The sequence below is a fragment of the Camelina sativa genome, chromosome 9 (genome assembly GCF_030686135.1).
Source record: "Camelina sativa cultivar CO46 ecotype springtype chromosome 9, ASM3068613v1".
In the NCBI taxonomy this organism is placed as follows: domain Eukaryota; kingdom Viridiplantae; phylum Streptophyta; class Magnoliopsida; order Brassicales; family Brassicaceae; genus Camelina; species Camelina sativa.
In genome coordinates, this window is record NC_141888.1 from 30721618 (window position 1) to 30739462 (window position 17845).

A 17845-nucleotide genomic window follows, 5' to 3' on the forward strand; every position below is an offset into this window, starting at 1 on the left:
CATCAGAGCTTGTCTTTGCCTAGTACTGCATAATTTGTAACTTTTTAACATCGTAACATAAAATGCAAGACTTTTTCCCCCTTTTATTGGCCAGAGGAAAAGAAGACATTTGAATAATAATACTCTTTGTTTGATCACTTATTTCATATGCAAAAGATATTATGTACAATGTTAACGAGGAACCCCCATCATATTCTGCAACTTTTTATCATTGAATCAACCCTTCAGTAATCGAAAGCTAATTACATTTGTTTTAGTTCTTGCCATGAAAAGTACTGACCTTTAGTATTCAACGAAAACAAAAGAAAAGCAGAACCAAAATAAGCTGAATTACAAGTGACTTGATTTTTCAGCTATAAAAACCCATAACTATCACTAAAAATGCACCACATTCAGTTATGTCTTGCATCAAAGAGTAGCAGAAAGAGCACACACGACTTCATAAGAGTTATAAGGGACTGTAAGCACAACATCATGCCACTCGACCTTCCCCCAAATATCTCCACTGTTGCGTCTTTCAAGCGCAATCACAGCACACCAAATCTTCTTGTCTTCACTGGAACTAGAAGTCATATAATTGTTCCAAACAACCACCATCTTTCCACCATGACTCGCCAAATGAACATACGACTCAGTAAACTTAGGCAGTCCTTTCAAATCTTTCAAAGGTATCCAATTTCTTTGTTTAGAGTCGTACCAACTCATTTTAAAGCGAGCATGATAACAATATAGTATGTTATCTATCACGCAATATGGACTCTCTGCCCATCCGCGATCCAAATCGCCCATATTTAAAGCTTTCCATCTATCTTCCTTTGGCTTGTAAGCCACACCCGAATACCCATACATATAGATCTCATCGTCAATCACCGCACTCTTGGATACATGACTATCACATCTCTCAATGAGAGTGTTAAACTTAGTCTCCCAAGTTTGGGTTTTTGGATCGAAAACCTCCATCCAATTGGAGGCATCGTAGTCATTAGAGCCTCCTGATACATCTATCTTGTCATCAAGGACATTAGCCGCTGACCAATACCTTTCCACCTGCATACTTGGACCCTCGAGCCACCTCTGAGATCGGCAGTCCAAGATCGAGACTTTAGACAAGGGCGCTTTGAAGGTGGATCCACCAATGTTGTAGATATTAGAACCAACGACCACGAAGGTCGTCGAGTGCGCAGGAGGAGAATTGGGGATCGGGAGTGCAGCCAAAACATACCCACTTGACTTCTTCTTCTTCTTGCTAAGGGTTTGATCAGGTTTGCGGCAGAGAGTGAACCAACGTGTGTTAGGGCCAGGATAGATTTGAAAGCACACATAAAGAACACTCTCGGTGCGTCCTAAGAATGATCGGGTCTCGTAAAGCTCCGGTGAAGAAAGAATTGAGCGAAACCTCTTGCATACTAAGGAGAGACTTAGGTAGTACAATCTCGAGATGCGTGCGAAGCAACTCAATAGCAAATCATCGGGGAGTGAAATCAATGACGGAACTGGATTAGTTAGCGAGGGTTTCTTCGTCGATCTCATTTTCTTCTCTCTCGGTACAACAAAACTGAACAACCGATGAAACTTGGACTCCAAGGACAATTTATACTATTGATTTAAGGGCTTTGACTTTGACCACATTTTGTATTATTGGGCCAAACAATATATTGAAAGCCCAACAAAAAAGAACAAAATAAACGATGTGTTAAAGAAGGAGAGTAGTGAATCTTTTTCTCAAAGCAATTTTTTCACCAGCAACACAAAATAAGCTAATTATCAAAGATTAAACAAGTGAAATGATGTTTTATTGCACACATAATCATACAACAAACCCACAATCACTTAAACTCACCACTCTTTTTAGCATCATACGGTAGCAACAAGAGCTGACACGAATTCATAAGACAAAGGGACTCTTAGCACATCATCATGCCACTCCACATTTCCCCACATCTCTTCGAAGTTGTGTCATTGCATTGATGTGTGCAGTACAAAAAAATATTTAATAAATTAGATATAATATTTTACATTTTTTTAAAATATAAGCAATTTTGTATTTTAGTTTTTAAATATATATATTATTATTAAAAGATTTAGGGATACAAATATTTAATTTTAGTTTTATAAATAAAATTAAGTTCTATAATTGCTTTAGGGGAATTTTCAAACATACCCCTTTCTCTATATCACTTTTCAAAAATACCATTTTATGGTACCATTTTCAAAAATGCCCTTTTTAATATATAAAAAGATTAAAAAATTTTTTTAAAGATTAACTTAACATATTGTAATTGTGTAAAAGAGGGTAAAAAAGGGCATCTCAAAAAAGGTATTTATAATAAATCTCATTGTTTTAAATAGTTTTTTATTGTTTCTTTAAGATTTCTGAAAATCTGAAATAATAAATGAAATCTGTTAAATAATTTCATTAAATAATTTAAAAATATTGTTTTCTTATTTTATAAATCAATATAAGTTTTTCTTTTATTAATTATTTAAAATGTAATAACATTTTTTGTAATATACCAAATGTTAATAGGTTAAACTTCTAACAACATTGCTTAAATAAGTATATTGAGATTTTTTTTTTTTTTTGATGAACTGATGTTATATTAGAATATAATGTTTGAGACGTCAAAAAAAATATTAGAATATAATGTTTGTTACAATAGATTCAGCCATAGATAAAGAAACCCTATGCATTGGCAAACTATGGAGTGTATATTATGGGCTGTGCACGGCTTGGGATCACGGGGTTACACGGTTGGAGTTGGAGGTGGACTCGATATTGGTTGTTGGTTTTCTTTCGACAGGTATAGATGGGTCTCATCCTTTGTTTTTCATGGTATAGTTGTGCCATAACTTTCTCACAAGGGACTAGATAGTGCATATTGGTCATAAGTATAGGGAAGCTAATCGTCTGACTGACAGGTTAGTCAACTATGCGTTTAGTTTACCTATTGGTTTTATGTTTTGACTTTGGCTCCGTCTATTGTTTATGGTTTGTTGAACGAGGACGCTGCTGGCGACACTTGGGCCCGGCAGGTCCGATTGTAATTTTTTTATTTTAATAAATTCAGGGATTTGTCTCTGGTCCTTTACCAAAAAAAAACCTATGTTTTTTAGCTGGAGATAGGTTTTCATGCTCTCGAAGTTGTTTCAAGTTGCTTATTTCTTTACTCTCAGATGATGATCAAGGCACACTATTTCATGCCATGTTTGTGTTTGAGGTTTTAGTTTTGATAAATTAGGAGAAGCTTTGTTTCCCTATTTCCTACCAAAAAAAAAAGAAGGCCTATGCGTATGAACCCCATACTGCCTTCCTTACTTACAAAACGCCACTTTCGCACCCTCCTGCTCCCCCATCCTTTCGCCGGAGAGCCTAGCTAACCGGAGGCTTTTGGTGGAGTAGAGTCCTAGAGTCGACCGGTTTGTTGGGGAGGATTCGCTGGATGTCGGTGGCCGAGATTTGAGGTTATCCTCAAAGCTGGTGTTCTTGAGAGCTTCCTCAACCTCTGGTTTCAGTCCGGCTAAGAAGTGAGACAACAGGCAGATGCGATGTGGCCAATCCGGAAATGCATCTTGAGGTGAAGATTTGCTAATCCGTGTTTCAATCTCTTATCCTTAGGTGATTAGCATTATGGTCATTAAGTGATAGTTCAGAGAAGTCTCGGATCATGCTGGTTTGTTTCGCGTCCCTTGGTCGGGTCAGTCGGATGTTTTGTCCGCTTATGGCTTAGGATTGGAACAATGAAAGCCGGAGAAACCAAGTCTTTATGTTATTGTGCCTCTGGGTGTTGATGCTATTGGAACAAGTTCTACACGCATATCATGAGGTTCAAATAGCTTGGAATTGTTTTTGATCTTAATATAGATTTTGGTACTCTATGTTAGTAGCTGTTTTCGTATCATAGAGTTAATTTTAGGTGGTTTAAGAGATGATTTCACTCTGAGATGTAGAGTGTTATCTATCTCATCGTGGTTTAAAAATGCAATGGTTTCTCGGTCAGGTAGCGTTGGATCCGCCTAGTATTTCAGGGTGATACTAGATCGAATCATTGCATTTGATCCAATATTATGGAGGGAATGTTATGTATTTTGAATTTGGATGTATTCTTTTGGTTAATGGAAGAGTTGATGTTGAGCCAAAAAAAAAAAAAACGCCACTTTTTAAAGAAAAGGGGCCTATACAGAAGAATGCTCTCATAGATTCGAGCCATGAACCAAAAAGTCATGATCAAACAAAAGGCAAAGAACGTTCCTCTACAAACAACACCTGGTTCAATCATAATCTATACGGAGTATAATACTAGCTAGGTCTCAAAGCAATTAAGCATACTTACTAAAGGTTGTTGTCTTCCTCCGCAATACTCAGATCACTCTTCTTGGAGTATGCTCTAGTTCTCTAAACTCTATAGCACCTACTCAAAATAATTGAAACAAGAATTCAAGTAATTGTCAGTTTTCCAGTTTTTTTTTTGTTAATAACTACACAATGGGAAATAATTATTTTAGAAAGAATTGAAACAAGAATTCAATTTTTTTTCGTCAACACCAAGAGTTCAATTCAATGGATGGGTTGAGTCTTGAAGACTAACAATTTTAGCCAGGAGAGGACGTCCATTAAATCTGTAATTACGCCCTTACCTTTTCTATGTTATGATGTTAAGTAGGAACCTCCATCAAATTCTGCAACATTTTTCATTGGATCCTTATGTAGTCAAAAGCCTATTATTTGTTCACAATACCACTAAACACTATATTCAATCAAATCTTGGGATCCTTTGTTTTTGCTTCTTCCAACATGCAGATTCAACGAAAACAACATTTTCATATGCATTTTAGCAGCACAAAATAAGCTGAATTACAAGTGAATTTATTTCTAATTGTCTTCAGCTTAAAACACACATAACTATACTACCCACAATCACTAAAATGCACCACATTCAGTTATGTCTTGCATCAAAGAGTAGCAGAAAGAGCAGACACGATTTCATAAGAGATAGGTACTGTAAGCACAACATCATGCCACTCGACCTTCCCCCAAATATCTCCACTGTTGCGTCTTTCAAGCGCAATCACAGCACACCAGATCTTCTTGTCTTCACTGGAACCGTAAGTCATATAATTGTTCCAAACAACCACCATCTTTCCACCATGACTCGCCAAATGAACAGACGACTGATCAGTACACATAGACAGTCCTTGTAAACCTTTCAAAGGTATCCAATATCTTTCTTTAGAGTAGTACCATTTCATCATTCCATTGATAGCATGATAACAATATAGTATGTTATCTATCACGTAATATGGACTCTCTACCCATCCTCGATCCAAATCGCCCATATTTAAAGCTTTCCATCTATCTTCCTTTGGTTTGTAAGCCACACCACAAAACCTATACATATAGATCTCATCGTCAATCACCGCACTCTTCGATACATATCGTGCACATCTCTCCCTCAGAGTGTTAAACTTAGCCTCCCAAGTTTGTGTTTTTGGATCGAAAACCTCCATCCAATTGGAGGCATCGTAGTCATCAGAGCCTCCTGCTACATATATCTTGTCATCAAGGACATTAGCCACTGACCAATACCTTTCCACCTGCATACTTGGACCCTCGAGCCACCTATGAGACCGGCAGTCCAAGATCGAGACTTTAGACAAGGGCGCTTTGAAGGTGGATGCACCAATGTTGTAGATATCAGAACCAACGACCGCGAAGGTCGTCGAGTGCGCAGGAGGAGAATTGAGGATTGGGAGTGCAGCCAAAACATACCCACTTGACTTCTTCTTGTTCTTCTTCTTCTTGCTAAGGGTTTGATCAGGTTTGGCGGGAAAACGTACGGTTTTGGCGGAAAAACGGAATTTATACGGATTTGGCGGGAAAACACAATTTTACGGTTTTGGCGAGAAAATGCAATTTTACGGATTTTGGCGAGAAAACACAATTTTACGGTTTTGGCGGGAAAACGTAATTTTACGGTTTTGGCGAGAAAACACAATTTTACGGATTTTTGCGGAAAAACGCAGTTTTACGGTTTAGGCAAAAAATGTGGATTCTCTAATTTTGGTTTTGAGGAGAAGATGTAATTACGTAATTTTTCCACCAAACTTATAATTTTATAACAGAAATAACAAAAAGAAATCAGATTTTTATAAAAGAAACAACAAATAAAATTTAGATTTTATAAAAGAAAATAACAAAAATAAAACTCAGAATTTATAAGTGAATAACAACAAAATAAATTCAGATTTTATAAAAAAATAACAAAAATAAAACTCAGATTTTATAAGTGAATATTGAATAACAAAAAAAATATAAGTTAGATTTTATAGAAGAAACTAACAAAAATAAAACTCAGATTTTATAAGTGAATAACAATAGAAAGAAAAATGGGCTATTCATGGTCATGACCATTTGGAAATGATCCTAATGGGCATGGACACTTTTTAGACTATTGTCCATTTGGGACTGTCCAACTTTGGCCCATGCAAAATAATGTCCAGATAGACTCGCCCAAATGGTCCATGGTCGGACTATTTGACAGCTCTAGCAGAGAGTGAACCAACGTGTATTAGGGCCAGGATTGAATTGAAAACAAACATAAAGAACACTCTCGGTGCGTCCTAAGAATGATCGGGTCTCATAAAGCTCCGATGAAGAAAGAATTGAGCGAAACCTCTTGGATACTCCGGAGAGAGTTGGGTAGTACAATCTCGAGATGCGTGCGAAGCAGCTCAATAGTAAATCATCGGGGAGTGAAAGCAATGACGGAGCTGGATTAGTTAGCGAGGGTTTCTTCGTCGACATCATCTTCTTCTCTCGGCACAACATTGAACAACCGATGAAACTTGGACTCAAAGGAAAATTGACAGATTTAAGGGTTTTGACTTTGACCACATTTTGTATTATTGGGCCAAACAATGTATTAAAGCCCAACAGATTAATAAAAACGGTGTGATCATAAAAAAAGAGTAGTGAATCTTTTTCTCAAAGCAATTTTTTTCACCAGCAACACAAAATAAGCTAATTTATCAAAGATTAACAAGTGAAATGATGTTTTATTGCACACAAAATCATATAACAAAACCCACAATCACTTAAATAACTCGCCAATCTTTTTACCATCATACGGTAGCAACAAGAGCTGACACGAATGCATAAGAGAAAGGAACTGTAAGCACAACATCAAGCCACTCCACTTCTCCCCACATCTCTTCAAAGTTGCGTCTCTCAAGAGCAATCACCGCACACCAAACCTCTTTTTCTCCACTGGAAGGCACATATTTATCCCACAAAAACGCCATCTTCCCACCATAATTCGCCAATTTGACATAACCAGAATTAGCATACATAGGCAGCAGCAACTCATCCAAACCTTGCAAACGTAACCAATATCTTATCCTAGAGTCGTACCATCTTATACCGTGGGAATCACTATAGCAATATAATATGTTATCTATCACGCAATCAGGGTTCTCTAACCATCCTAATTCCAAACAAACCTCTGCTAACGGTTCCCATCTATCTGCCTTTGGCTTGTACGCCACACCCCAAGTCCCATACATGTAGATTTCTTCGTCAAGCACCGCGCTCCTCCATACAAGACTTCCACATCTCTCCGTGAGAGGGCTCAACACATGCTCCCAAGTTTGTGTTTTTGGATCGAAAACCTCCATCCAGTTTGAGGCATCATAGTCATCAGAGCCTCCTGCTACATATATCTTTTCATCAAGAACGTTCACCGCTGACCAATACCGTTCCACCTGCATACTCGGACCCTCTCGCCACGTGTGAGACTGACAATCTAAGATCGAGACTTTAGACAAGGGCACATTGTACATGGATCCGCCAAGGTTGTAGATGTTAGAACCAACGGCCACTAGATTCGACGAGCGTACAGGAGGGTAATCGGGAGTATGGAGTGTAGCGAAAACATACCCACTTGACTTGTCGTTCTTGTTCTTGTTCTTGTTCTTACAAAGGGTTTGATCAGGTTTGCGGCAGAGAGTGAACCAACGTGTGTTAGGGCCATGAACCCCATCATAGTACTCAAAGCACACATAGAGACAAATCTCGGAGTGGCCTAAGAGGGATCTGATCTTGTAAAGCTCCGGTGAAGTAATGAGTGAACGGAACCTCTTGGAAACTAAGGAGAGAGTTGGGTAGTACAATCTCGAGACGCGTGCGAAGCAGCTCAGTAGCAAATCATCGGGAAGTGATGGGTTTGGAGTCAGTTGCGGCGTGGATAAGAGCAGCGGAAGAGATGGTTGCTCCGTAGACATCATCTTGTTCTCTGTGGAAGACAAAATAGACATTGAAAGAGCTTGGTTTCGTCTGCTGCAGATAACAAATGCAGAGGAGAATTTTTTATATTGATTTAGGGATTGTGACGTTGACCACAAGAGTCCGTTTTACTATTAACGCGGGATAATATAGTCCACAAAATTGTAAGAGGACTAATTCAGAATTGTAAAACAGAATGAATCTTTTTCATTGACTCATATAATGATCGTCTAATGTGGTGAGTTCACTTTCTTCGAAACCTTTGACAAGAGATTTTTTCATTGACCATAATCTCATTTCTTAAATTTCATTTTCAGTTTCCTTTGTATTTAAGTTTTCCCATATCATTTTTGCTTACTTTTTAGTATTGTGGTCTTTAAAGAAAATGATAACGCGCGTGTAGCTACAATTTACAGTTACAACTTACAACCAACTTTATTTAATTTCTACCAAAATTACAGAGTGACACAAAATCCATGTGAGTCAAAATCCAAAACCCAATGAAAACTATTTCTACCTAATTGACAAATGTCATGCCTACCTTATTTATGTCAAAAAGTTTTCTTTCTTGTTTCTTTTCTAAATTAAAAAAAGAAAAATATGTTGAATACATATAACTATGTAATTTATGTATGTATGTTGAAGAAAACGAACCGAAGGAATCATCCAATCTCCAAAGATAAACAAAACTTTTTAGACTTTTTAGTAGTTCCGGTGGGTGAATCAGTAGAGTTGGTAAGTATTTTGAATCTTAATCATTAACCTAAACTTGTTAAGGTAGGTTTTCTAATTTCTATCTCTATGCCCATATGATTGATTAGTTTTTGAAACTGGATTTGTATATTTATTAGTATTGATTTAGCTTTTGCTTTTTCAACCAAAAAAAAGGGGAAATTTATATCATAAGATAATAAATATAAGCTCTCTCTGTGGGCACATAGTCCAAGAACTTTGATATACGCTCCGATAAAGGAGGGAGATAGAGAGATGAGAATGAGAGGAAGATGAAGAATCAAACTTAGAAGAGACAAAAAAAAAAGACATTCTTATCCTTCTTAATTCTTTCTATTCTTTGATAGGAGGAACAACTTTTGGATTATCCTTCCTCTCCCCTCCGGTTAATCCCACCGTTTCTTACATTTTCCTCTGTTTTTTTTCCCGGGAAACAGAAGGAAAATTTTCTTTTTTTTTTTTTTCCGGGAAAGGAGAGATCTTTGTGAATTAGGTAGCTGCCCTTATCTTTAAAGTATTGTTTTGAGGTAGAAAGATTATATTTTTTTCTTTCTTTTGGGTCTTGTGAATCATGAACTTCTCCTTCTCTGTTTTTGCTATGCTGAAACTTTGTTTTAATGGCAATGTTGTTTATTTGGGTCTTTAAATCCAGGTCGCGTGGCTTCATTGTTGTGGTTTATTCAATTGGAGGATGAAACAAAGGTTACTGCTTTTGTGTGGTTCTTAAAGCTAGGGTTTTTGGGAACGTGCTTTTATATCTGTCTGTGTGTATCTGCATTTTTGAGATTTGGGGTTGTGGTTATATAACTCATGGATTCAGAATTGAGATTTGCTTCAAAAGATGTGGTGAAATGCTGTGATGTGGGTTGTGATTATTCTCTTGGGGCATCATCATCTTCTTCAGATCCTTGGACTAGAACGGTGAAAAGAAAGTTCAACGAGTTCAAAGAAGGGAACATGTTGTTGTTACGAGGTTCTTCTGATTCTTCTTCCAACGCTAAGGTACTAGTTGAGAATGAATGTGCAGCTTTGCTTGAGGTTCTTTCTAGCCAAAGGAAAACAGTCAAAGATCTTCATTTAGAGCTTGAAGAGGAGAGAAACGCTGCTGCATCAGCGGCTAATGAGACAATGTCTATGATACTGAGGTTGCAGAGAGAAAAGGCTGAGATACAGATGGAAGCTCGGCAGTTCAAAATGTTTGCTGAGGAGAAAATGACACATGACCGAGAAAAGCTCACGGTTTTGGAGAATTTGTTGTATGAGAAAGAGCAAGCTATCGAGGCCTTGACTTATGAGGTCGAAGCATACAAGCAGAAATTGTTGAGCTATGGGGTTTCTGAGGCAGAGATGCATGAGCAGATACTTGGTTTTGGCAGAGACTCTAGCACGGTTGGTTTTGATGTTTACCCTTGTGAGTATACTTCTTTGAAATGTACTGTGGATGAGAACCCGAGCGGACCAGACGGTAATGTTGAGGTTGAAGAAAAAGTGATTGTTGGTCAGTCTCCAAGATGGCCATATTATGATCCTAATTCGCCTTTAGGAACTGCAAAAGATATTAAGGGGACATGTTTTGCAGACTCTCCTATGTCTAGTAGTAGTGACAGAGTTTATACTATTGACTCAATTCACGTGGGAGTTTCTGAAGTTAAGATTGATGATGAGCCTAATAAGATGAGTAAGGGAAAGTTAAATGGTGATCATTGGAATTCTCCGAGATACCAAGAACCGTTCACAGCTCAGCAAGGAGTTAACGAGCCAGATATCGAGAAACTTTACACAAGGCTTCAAGCACTTGAAGCAGACAGGGAATCACTGAGACAGATCATTGTATCTATGAGGACAGACAAAGCTCAGTTGGTGTTGCTGAAAGAAATCGCACAGCAATTAACAAAGGAAGCCGGCACAACAAACAGGCGAAACCCGGTTTGCAAAATGCCATCTTTTAAAGGATTCACTGTAGTAACGGTTTTCAAGGTATCATATAATCATATAATAATGTCTCCTATCTAACTCTCTCATGTTGCATATTGCTTTCTGAAACTCTGAGTACGCCTCTGAAGTTTACTCTCTGTTGTTCTTGCGTTTTCAGTGGATTGTATCTTTCGTTTCTTGGAAAAGAAAAGCCAGGCGAAACAAGTAAGCAGAATTATGCTTTTTTGGTTCACAGTTTACTGTTATTGCTTTCTGATGAATTCGAATTTATGTTGCACTGCAGGTACGTGTATGAGTTGTCAGCAAATAATAAGGGGATGCTTATGATGCTAGGCGAGGGATCTGGAACAAGGAGATGGAGATGTTTAACAAGTTCACATGTCTAGATTTTTCCATTTTTTATCAGGTTTCTTTGGAGTAGTTAGTGCAACATATAAATGTACATTGCTCTGTAGTCTGTACTCCAATCAAAATATGTTCAGAATCTGGTTTGAAATTATTAATCCAAAGTTCAAAGGATTTCTTTGGCTCTAACATATCCTCTGGCCATGATCACAACAGTAACAGGGTTTGACACAAAAATGTCACTATACGATGCATTAAAAGATTAAGAAGGTTCAAACCAACGTCTTCTTGTGCATTGCCAACAAAAGTGTTTCTGGATATGTTCAGCCATATTACCAATAACATTACCACTGGGTTGATAACTTGTTTTGGAGGACATTCACTCATACATATAGTGATGAAAACCAGAAAAATACATAGGATTCAAAGCAAATACAGATCACGAGGGAGACAGCGAAACTGTGTAAGACTTGTTGCAATACTTCAAGCTCTTAAGATAGCCTGATTGAAGCTGAGGACATATCACCGCTCCAGGAATGCCAGGCGCATCCTCGTTTGTTTCTCCTGTGCCTTCTCTGACTCGAGACTCAGGGTCAGTCTTTTCAGGGACTTGTGGTAGACCAATGTTTAAGTTAACCGAGGTTTGCTCAGTCCCAAAGCTGAATTAAGCTCACAGAATGTTAGCATTTACTTAAAAACACTGAAATTTTTTAGTTTGGAAGAAAAGAGTAGGGATTTTGCATCAACGAACCTGGCTTCAAAGTTTTGTCCATTAGCACCCACAATTGCACAAATATTGCTAATAATCCAAGGCGGAAGATATTCGCCTTTAATCTCAACACAGTAACTTGTAGGTTCTGTTCTTACGTTCTCTGTGCACTTGATCTGGAAATCAAAGAACAAATATTCTCCGTGTTATCATATCGAATAAGGATGTCACAACAAGAGAACCACAGAGTAAACCATCAAATGTGTGTTTATACCTCGGGAGAAGACAGCGCAGCATTTTGAAATAGCACTGGTGAATATAATACAGGAACGTCTGCAGTGGGAAAAAATCCAAAAGAAGACCTACACATGATTGACAAATAATGGTTATAATCATTATCAAAACTAGTTAACGAGATGTACATGAGCACAATATGTAATTTATTTTCCAAGAGATTCGAACCTATAATTTAAGAAAAGATCATACAATCCATGTACGCTCTCATTTCCGACAAAAGCCAAGAACGATTCTGGAGTATTATCTATGTTAGAGACAGAACGCAAACGACGAACCTGCATCCATTACAAGGATCAGAAAAATACGCCAATAATCTCTCATATAAGTAGGTGCTTCACATGGTTCTTAAGAGTGAGAGATACATGTAGACAGAAATATATTTCCTGAATAGATAACAAAATGCGCACAAACCTGGCCAAGGTTATGATTCTCTATCTCTGAGAGTTCAGCAAGATCTTCATCAGTTGTCTGGTCCATTTTAGTTTTGCAAAGAGGCATGGAGTAGCAGATGTCCTGTGGAAAACATAGTCAAAGCAAACTTAGTAAAGCATTGATGACCACGTCTTTAAATGTTAGCACAAGGTTTGTATAACATATGAGCAAAATATAATTGATAATGTAATAGTTCTCTCATGATGTCTCAATGAATGCAAAACACAAACAATCTACTTAAATTAAATAAGGCAAAAGGCTTAATAACACTGAGGGAACATATCTTACAAGATCTTTAAGCATGGCTCTCAATCTTCCAGTCGACTGGGTGATATAGCCATTGCATGAGCGTTTGACACCCCCTGACTCACAGCTTCCAGTGAACATTGCCACAAACTGAGAAGTACAGACTACACGCCAAATAATGCACAATTAAGTTTAGTTTCATTTCAAGAGTTTAGCATACGTGTCATTGACTTAAGAGAGATGGAGCATGGCAAAGAAGCTGTGCACTAATTAAGTTCACATTTGAATAGCAACAAAGGTTGACTTGACTTTTATGCACCTTCGCCAAGACAAAAATGTTAAAGCAAGGTTTAAACCAAGTTCTTCTAAACGTAAGTTTTAGTGATTAACAAAACATAGAAGGATCTATGTCTGCTGAAAAAAATTCCACCTACATGCATACAGTATGTAAGCACTACAAGTTTGCAGAGCCATTGAAGTCGTCTTCATTAACCCAGTGCGTTATACCAAAAAGAAAAATCGCATCCAAATCAGACGAAAATAAGATGGAATTACCATAGAATATTTTGCAGAGATTCTTCCGAAACATAAAATATAGATTTCGAAAAGCATCCTCCCATGCCAATTGTCGTTTTTGTAGGAAATCAACTTCACCTGATATAGCAAAAAGAGGATCTCTTTATATACATATTAAGAAGGAAGATGACTGACAAGAAGGTATAGCTCAAGAACTTTCGTTAATTCGTTAACAAACCTGATCCAGATGCTAACAATGCCGATATTAATTTAGGTGGCAAGGAGGACTGAGGATAAATCCACGAGTTTAGCGACATAGAATTTAACACCTGTGTAACCACATTTGATCCAGAACTATTGCTACCCTGATTTGCCACATTACACGACGGCAACTTCAGCTGTGGCATACCATTGTAGGTACTACCCATGATTGACCTATGTAACCTGGAACAACATTAGAATAGAAAATAATAGATTGCGTCAAACTTCGGATGCAAAAGAAAAGCACTAAGTCAACATGATTTAATAAGAAAAAGAAGAGAAAGTAAAGGGAATACTTCTGTATGATAACAAAACATATTTTCATATAGCATCATCAATAAGTGGTATGTGTTAAACTAATACGAGATGTCAAGGAGAAATCAGCCAGAATCAAGTACAGCCAACATATGATTATATTCTTATACAAAAATGTACAGTAATATCAAAATACTTGCCAATTTAACGGAGAAGAGGAAACAAGTCGAGCATATGTCTTCATGGAAAGGTCCAGAGGAATCTTTTGCCCATGAACTTGGAATTCGGACATGAATTTTTCACTTAATGAATCCCCAGTTATGTCGGCAGGATGAAGCGGCAATGGTTCACAAGTGGCAAGTCCTTTCAATGCTTTATTCTGATGAAAGATGATATCAGTTCCACCAGGACCACGATACATAACCAACTGACAGTATCAAAGACTACCGAGTGAAACATACCATATCAATATCTGGGAAGCAGGATACTTCGTCACCCCTGGTTGAAAGTTCCGTGACACTGCGAAATATGCTTTGGCTACATCTCTCAGTTGTTTGACGAGCGTCAGCCTTACCATCATCAGAAACTTCAGTAGAAGCACTATTCTCCTCACTGCCAAGACATCAAAACATTAACATAACTTGAAGCAGAGAAAAAACTCAGCTAACTCCAGATAGAAACTGCCGAGGGGTTTTACCGAATAAGTTGTCTTTTGTTGGCAGCAACATTAGAGAGTAAAGAAACATTGATTAGGCTGCTGGATTGCTTCACACCATTTTCCTGCGGTAAAGACAAATAAATTATTAAAAAAAAGATGACAACTAAACTACAATTTTTGTAAAGAGAATCAAAGGAATCAGGAATTAGAATCAGAGAAGTTGTGAACCTTAGAGTTTTCTTTGCCAGAGTGCATCCACGGCCTAGCCTTTTTGACAGGATATAGTTCATTCATACGCATCTCTATGTACTTTGGATTCTTCGAAAGCTCTTGTTTCTTGAGCCCATTTTCTCTCTCAGTGCTACAGCCAAGATAATCAAGTAAGAAAAATAAAAAGTTCAAAAACTCGAAGACATGATGATTTTTTACCTTTTGCAAGGGCGCAATGCATCAAAAGCTTCTTTAGTTTGGTCAACAAACGCAGTCCGCTTCAATTGTTCTCCCTGTTCAGTGAAAAGGGTATTTTTGAGTAAACAAATCATTCAAAAATAACTTCCAAAAACTCAACGAGTGAAACACTGCACAACGAAGAGAAAGAAACAAACTTACTCTCAGTTCAGAAGGTGTCTTCCTCTTAGGCTTCGGCGCAGCTTTAGACCCTCCACTCATCTGAAGAGAAGTACCAAAAGCACCAGGAGCAACTACTTTCGCCATTTCCAAATGGATACTACTGTTCACTTGATCCCCAGATTAACCTACTCAAATTACCAAATCTGAGACACAATCCGGAATCTCATTATCCCACTCTAATTTCATTTACCAGCAAAATCTATTTCGAAATAAAAAAATCGAATCCGGTTCAAAATCATAGAGTTATCCATAGCAACCCTAATTCTCAAACACCATTGAACCCTAGAAACTGGTGGGTAAGCACCGGCGAAAAACTTAAAAAGGTAAAAAAACGGAGAATTACAAACATAAAAATCAAATCGAAGCTAAGAGCATACTCACCACGCTCCGATGGTTAATCTCTTAGCGATGCAGACGTAGAAACCCAGCGGCGTAAAGCGATATCGCCGATTAACGAGGTCGTCGTGGTGCGAATCTCCACGGCGAAGCAGAGCTAGGGTTTTTTTTTTTTTGTTATTCTTTCCCGTGATTAATTTTAAGGGGAAATAAAACAAAAAAAAAATTGGTGAAAGTGAGATTGGAGGGAAGAGGAAAGAGCGTTTCAAAAATATTTGGTCCAAAACATTTTGGGGTTCCCTCTCCCTCCCGTACTAACAGTGAAACTAACGCCGCTAGTTTTTAATAAAGGCTCCTATTGGTAACCAATCTTTTAAAAGAGGCGGTTACCAATCGGAACCAAGTTTAAAAGAGGCGGTTAAAAAATTTCCAACGATTATAGAGAAAGTAGTTAAAAAGACAACGATTAAAGATAGCGGATGCAAAAAATGGTATTATAAAAAAAAAATGGTTGAATATTTAGATTGATTGACAACATTGTAACGGTCGAATAGTATAAGTAAATAAATTATAAAAATTGATATTTGTTTAGTTAAAATATGAAAAAATGGAATAATAAATTTTTTATTTAATTCATAATATAAATTATTAATACATTTAAATGATATTAAGGAAATTATCAAATGTGATATTAACAAAATTATCAATTGTTTAATTTTAAATCTCCACTATATAATACTAGGACTCAGACCCCCCGCGATATCGCGGAGAACGTATTTTAGAAAAAAAAAAATATAAATTTAAAATTTAAAATTATACATTATGAAATCATTTGAATGTAATAGAATAGTTTGAATACATAAACTGTTAATAAAAACATAATCATCAAAATGAAAATTTATAACAAAAATATTATGTAGAATAGACGCAACTTTACAAAACATATTGTTTAAAGTATTATAAATGTAAGATATTTTTATGAAGAATTATGGTAAAGAGCTACAATTAAAAACAATCATTATGACAAAGTGATTCTTACTGAAAATATTGAACTAATGGTTATAATGAGTAATGTATTTTTATATTAAATAATTATAATTTAAAATATATTTAATAATGAGTGAAACAGTATCAACGGAAAATTAAAATCAAAATACATAACTTTTAAGAACAAAATAAAATAAATTTTAAATATTAAAATAGTTTTTAACAAAAGTTACGATAAATAGACGCAACTGTAAATTCTATATTAAGTTTTATTAAATTTCTATGTTACTATATATAATCATTTCTAAAATTTTAGTTAGATGACAGAATAATATTGAATATTAGATATTAAAAAAATAAAAAATTAATATTCAACGAATAATAATTTGTTAGTTATTGATGAAGAAACAAATAAATAGAGAGATCAAAAGATATGACTACTTAAATATACACACTTATTAGAACGAAAAGTTGTGATGAAAAAAATATGAATAAGATATAGTGCTTCGCAACGAACTGTGCAGAATTAGTAGCGATGATACAAGCCTCTGAAGATTGGCCTGCCTTCTCAAAATTTTTAGATGATTTCCACACTCTGAGGGCGGCCTTTCCACTATTTTCCTTGTCGAAGATTTTCCGTTTCTCAAATCTGAAGGCGGATTGTCTTGCATGGTCGTCTAGATCTCTTATTTTAGCATCTTCTTTTGTAAACACTTTCCCACCGGTTTGGACTACCAACCGTGGAGTTCTTTTCTAATTAATGTTTGGTTAAAAAAAAAAGATATAGTGAAAAGATACAACTCTTCAATGAACAAATACAACTGTTTGAGTTTTTTAAAAAGAACAAATAAAACTATTTTTTTTTACAAAAAATACTATGAAAAGTTGCAACTGCTGTTCTCATTTATTCAGATTGTTATTATTATTATTAAATATTAAAATATTTTTTTTAAACGGAAAGTTAAGATAATAGACACAACTGTAAATTCAGTATTAAGTTGTATAAAATTTCTCTATTGCTATAATCATTTCTAAAATTTTAGTTAGATTATAGAATATATTCAATTATCTAGACTCAACATAAAATGGAAAATTTGTTTCAACGAACTTGTTAGTTAGTGATGAAGAGACAAATATAAAGAGAGTTCAAAAAGCATGACTATTTAAATAGACACACATATTAGAATGAAAAGTTTTGATGAAAAAATATAAATAAGATATAGTGAAA

At 36.3% G+C, this 17845-nt stretch overlaps 4 protein-coding genes and 1 pseudogene across 8 annotated transcripts; 1 reads left to right on the top strand and 4 right to left on the bottom strand.

Annotated features, from left to right (window-relative positions):
• Positions 1 to 193: 193 nt before the first annotated feature.
• On the bottom strand, positions 194 to 1942 carry LOC104715668 (F-box/kelch-repeat protein At4g39550 pseudogene; annotated as a pseudogene). The gene has a single exon (XR_015567349.1). The product of XR_015567349.1 is annotated as an F-box/kelch-repeat protein At4g39550 pseudogene (transcript).
• Positions 1943 to 4950: 3008 nt separating this feature from the next.
• Positions 4951 to 6938, bottom strand: LOC104715669 (F-box/kelch-repeat protein At4g39550-like). The gene is made up of 3 exons (XM_087466318.1): positions 6546 to 6938; positions 5772 to 5824; positions 4951 to 5645 (listed from the first exon to the last, which is right to left on the bottom strand). The coding sequence occupies exons 1-3, from the start codon at positions 6824 to 6826 to the stop codon at positions 4951 to 4953; spliced, it is 1029 nt and encodes a 342-aa protein (XP_087322444.1). The 5' UTR covers positions 6827 to 6938.
• Positions 6939 to 7033: 95 nt separating this feature from the next.
• Positions 7034 to 8539, bottom strand: LOC104712076 (F-box/kelch-repeat protein At5g49000). The gene has a single exon (XM_010428880.2). The coding sequence runs from the start codon at positions 8308 to 8310 to the stop codon at positions 7120 to 7122; it is 1191 nt and encodes a 396-aa protein (XP_010427182.2). The 5' UTR covers positions 8311 to 8539; the 3' UTR covers positions 7034 to 7119.
• A 249-nt stretch (positions 8540 to 8788) lies between these two features.
• LOC104712077 (myosin-binding protein 7-like) lies at positions 8789 to 11481 on the top strand. 3 transcript variants are annotated; one of them, XM_010428884.3, is made up of 4 exons: positions 8789 to 9013; positions 9663 to 10987; positions 11103 to 11149; positions 11229 to 11481. In XM_010428884.3, the coding sequence occupies exons 2-4, from the start codon at positions 9821 to 9823 to the stop codon at positions 11329 to 11331; spliced, it is 1317 nt and encodes a 438-aa protein (XP_010427186.2). In that variant the 5' UTR covers positions 8789 to 9013; positions 9663 to 9820; the 3' UTR covers positions 11332 to 11481. The 3 variants fall into 3 exon arrangements, with proteins under 3 accessions (XP_010427186.2, XP_010427183.2, XP_010427184.2); XM_010428881.3 differs by lacking the exon at positions 8789 to 9013 and adding an exon at positions 9098 to 9537; XM_010428882.3 differs by lacking the exon at positions 8789 to 9013 and adding an exon at positions 9154 to 9503.
• A 78-nt stretch (positions 11482 to 11559) lies between these two features.
• LOC104712078 (uncharacterized) lies at positions 11560 to 15974 on the bottom strand. 2 transcript variants are annotated; one of them, XM_010428886.3, is made up of 15 exons: positions 15676 to 15974; positions 15274 to 15419; positions 15094 to 15167; positions 14893 to 15025; positions 14704 to 14786; positions 14468 to 14618; positions 14207 to 14385; positions 13729 to 13934; positions 13530 to 13628; positions 13017 to 13138; positions 12708 to 12809; positions 12462 to 12571; positions 12274 to 12361; positions 12042 to 12175; positions 11560 to 11949 (listed from the first exon to the last, which is right to left on the bottom strand). In XM_010428886.3, exons 2-15 carry the CDS (start codon positions 15376 to 15378, stop codon positions 11730 to 11732), a joined length of 1806 nt encoding a protein of 601 aa, XP_010427188.1. In that variant the 5' UTR covers positions 15379 to 15419; positions 15676 to 15974; the 3' UTR covers positions 11560 to 11729. The 2 variants fall into 2 exon arrangements, with proteins under 2 accessions (XP_010427188.1, XP_010427187.1); XM_010428885.3 differs by having other exon boundaries at positions 15274 to 15437; positions 15676 to 15949.
• Between the last annotated feature and the right edge of the window lie 1871 nt (positions 15975 to 17845).

Coding starts and splice junctions, on each gene's coding strand:
- LOC104712078 (XM_010428886.3), bottom strand. CDS start 15,378: ATGGCGAAAGTAGTTGCTCCTGGTGCTTTTGGTACTTCTCTTCAGATG. Junction 13,935..14,206: donor TCCTCTTCTCCGTTAAATTG/GCAAGTATTTTG, acceptor ATGTTGTTCCAG/GTTACATAGGTCAATCATGG. Junction 12,362..12,461: donor GATCTTTTCTTAAATTATAG/GTTCGAATCTCT, acceptor AATCATGTGTAG/GTCTTCTTTTGGATTTTTTC.
- LOC104712077 (XM_010428884.3), top strand. CDS start 9,821: ATGGATTCAGAATTGAGATTTGCTTCAAAAGATGTGGTGAAATGCTGT. Junction 10,988..11,102: donor CTGTAGTAACGGTTTTCAAG/GTATCATATAAT, acceptor TTGCGTTTTCAG/TGGATTGTATCTTTCGTTTC. Junction 11,150..11,228: donor AGAAAAGCCAGGCGAAACAA/GTAAGCAGAATT, acceptor GTTGCACTGCAG/GTACGTGTATGAGTTGTCAG.
- LOC104715669 (XM_087466318.1), bottom strand. CDS start 6,826: ATGTTGTGCCGAGAGAAGAAGATGATGTCGACGAAGAAACCCTCGCTA. Junction 5,825..6,545: donor ACACGTTGGTTCACTCTCTG/CTAGAGCTGTCA, acceptor CGTACGTTTTCC/CGCCAAACCTGATCAAACCC. Junction 5,646..5,771: donor GAAGAACAAGAAGAAGTCAA/GTGGGTATGTTT, acceptor CCTTGTCTAAAG/TCTCGATCTTGGACTGCCGG.
- LOC104712076 (XM_010428880.2), bottom strand. CDS start 8,310: ATGTCTATTTTGTCTTCCACAGAGAACAAGATGATGTCTACGGAGCAA.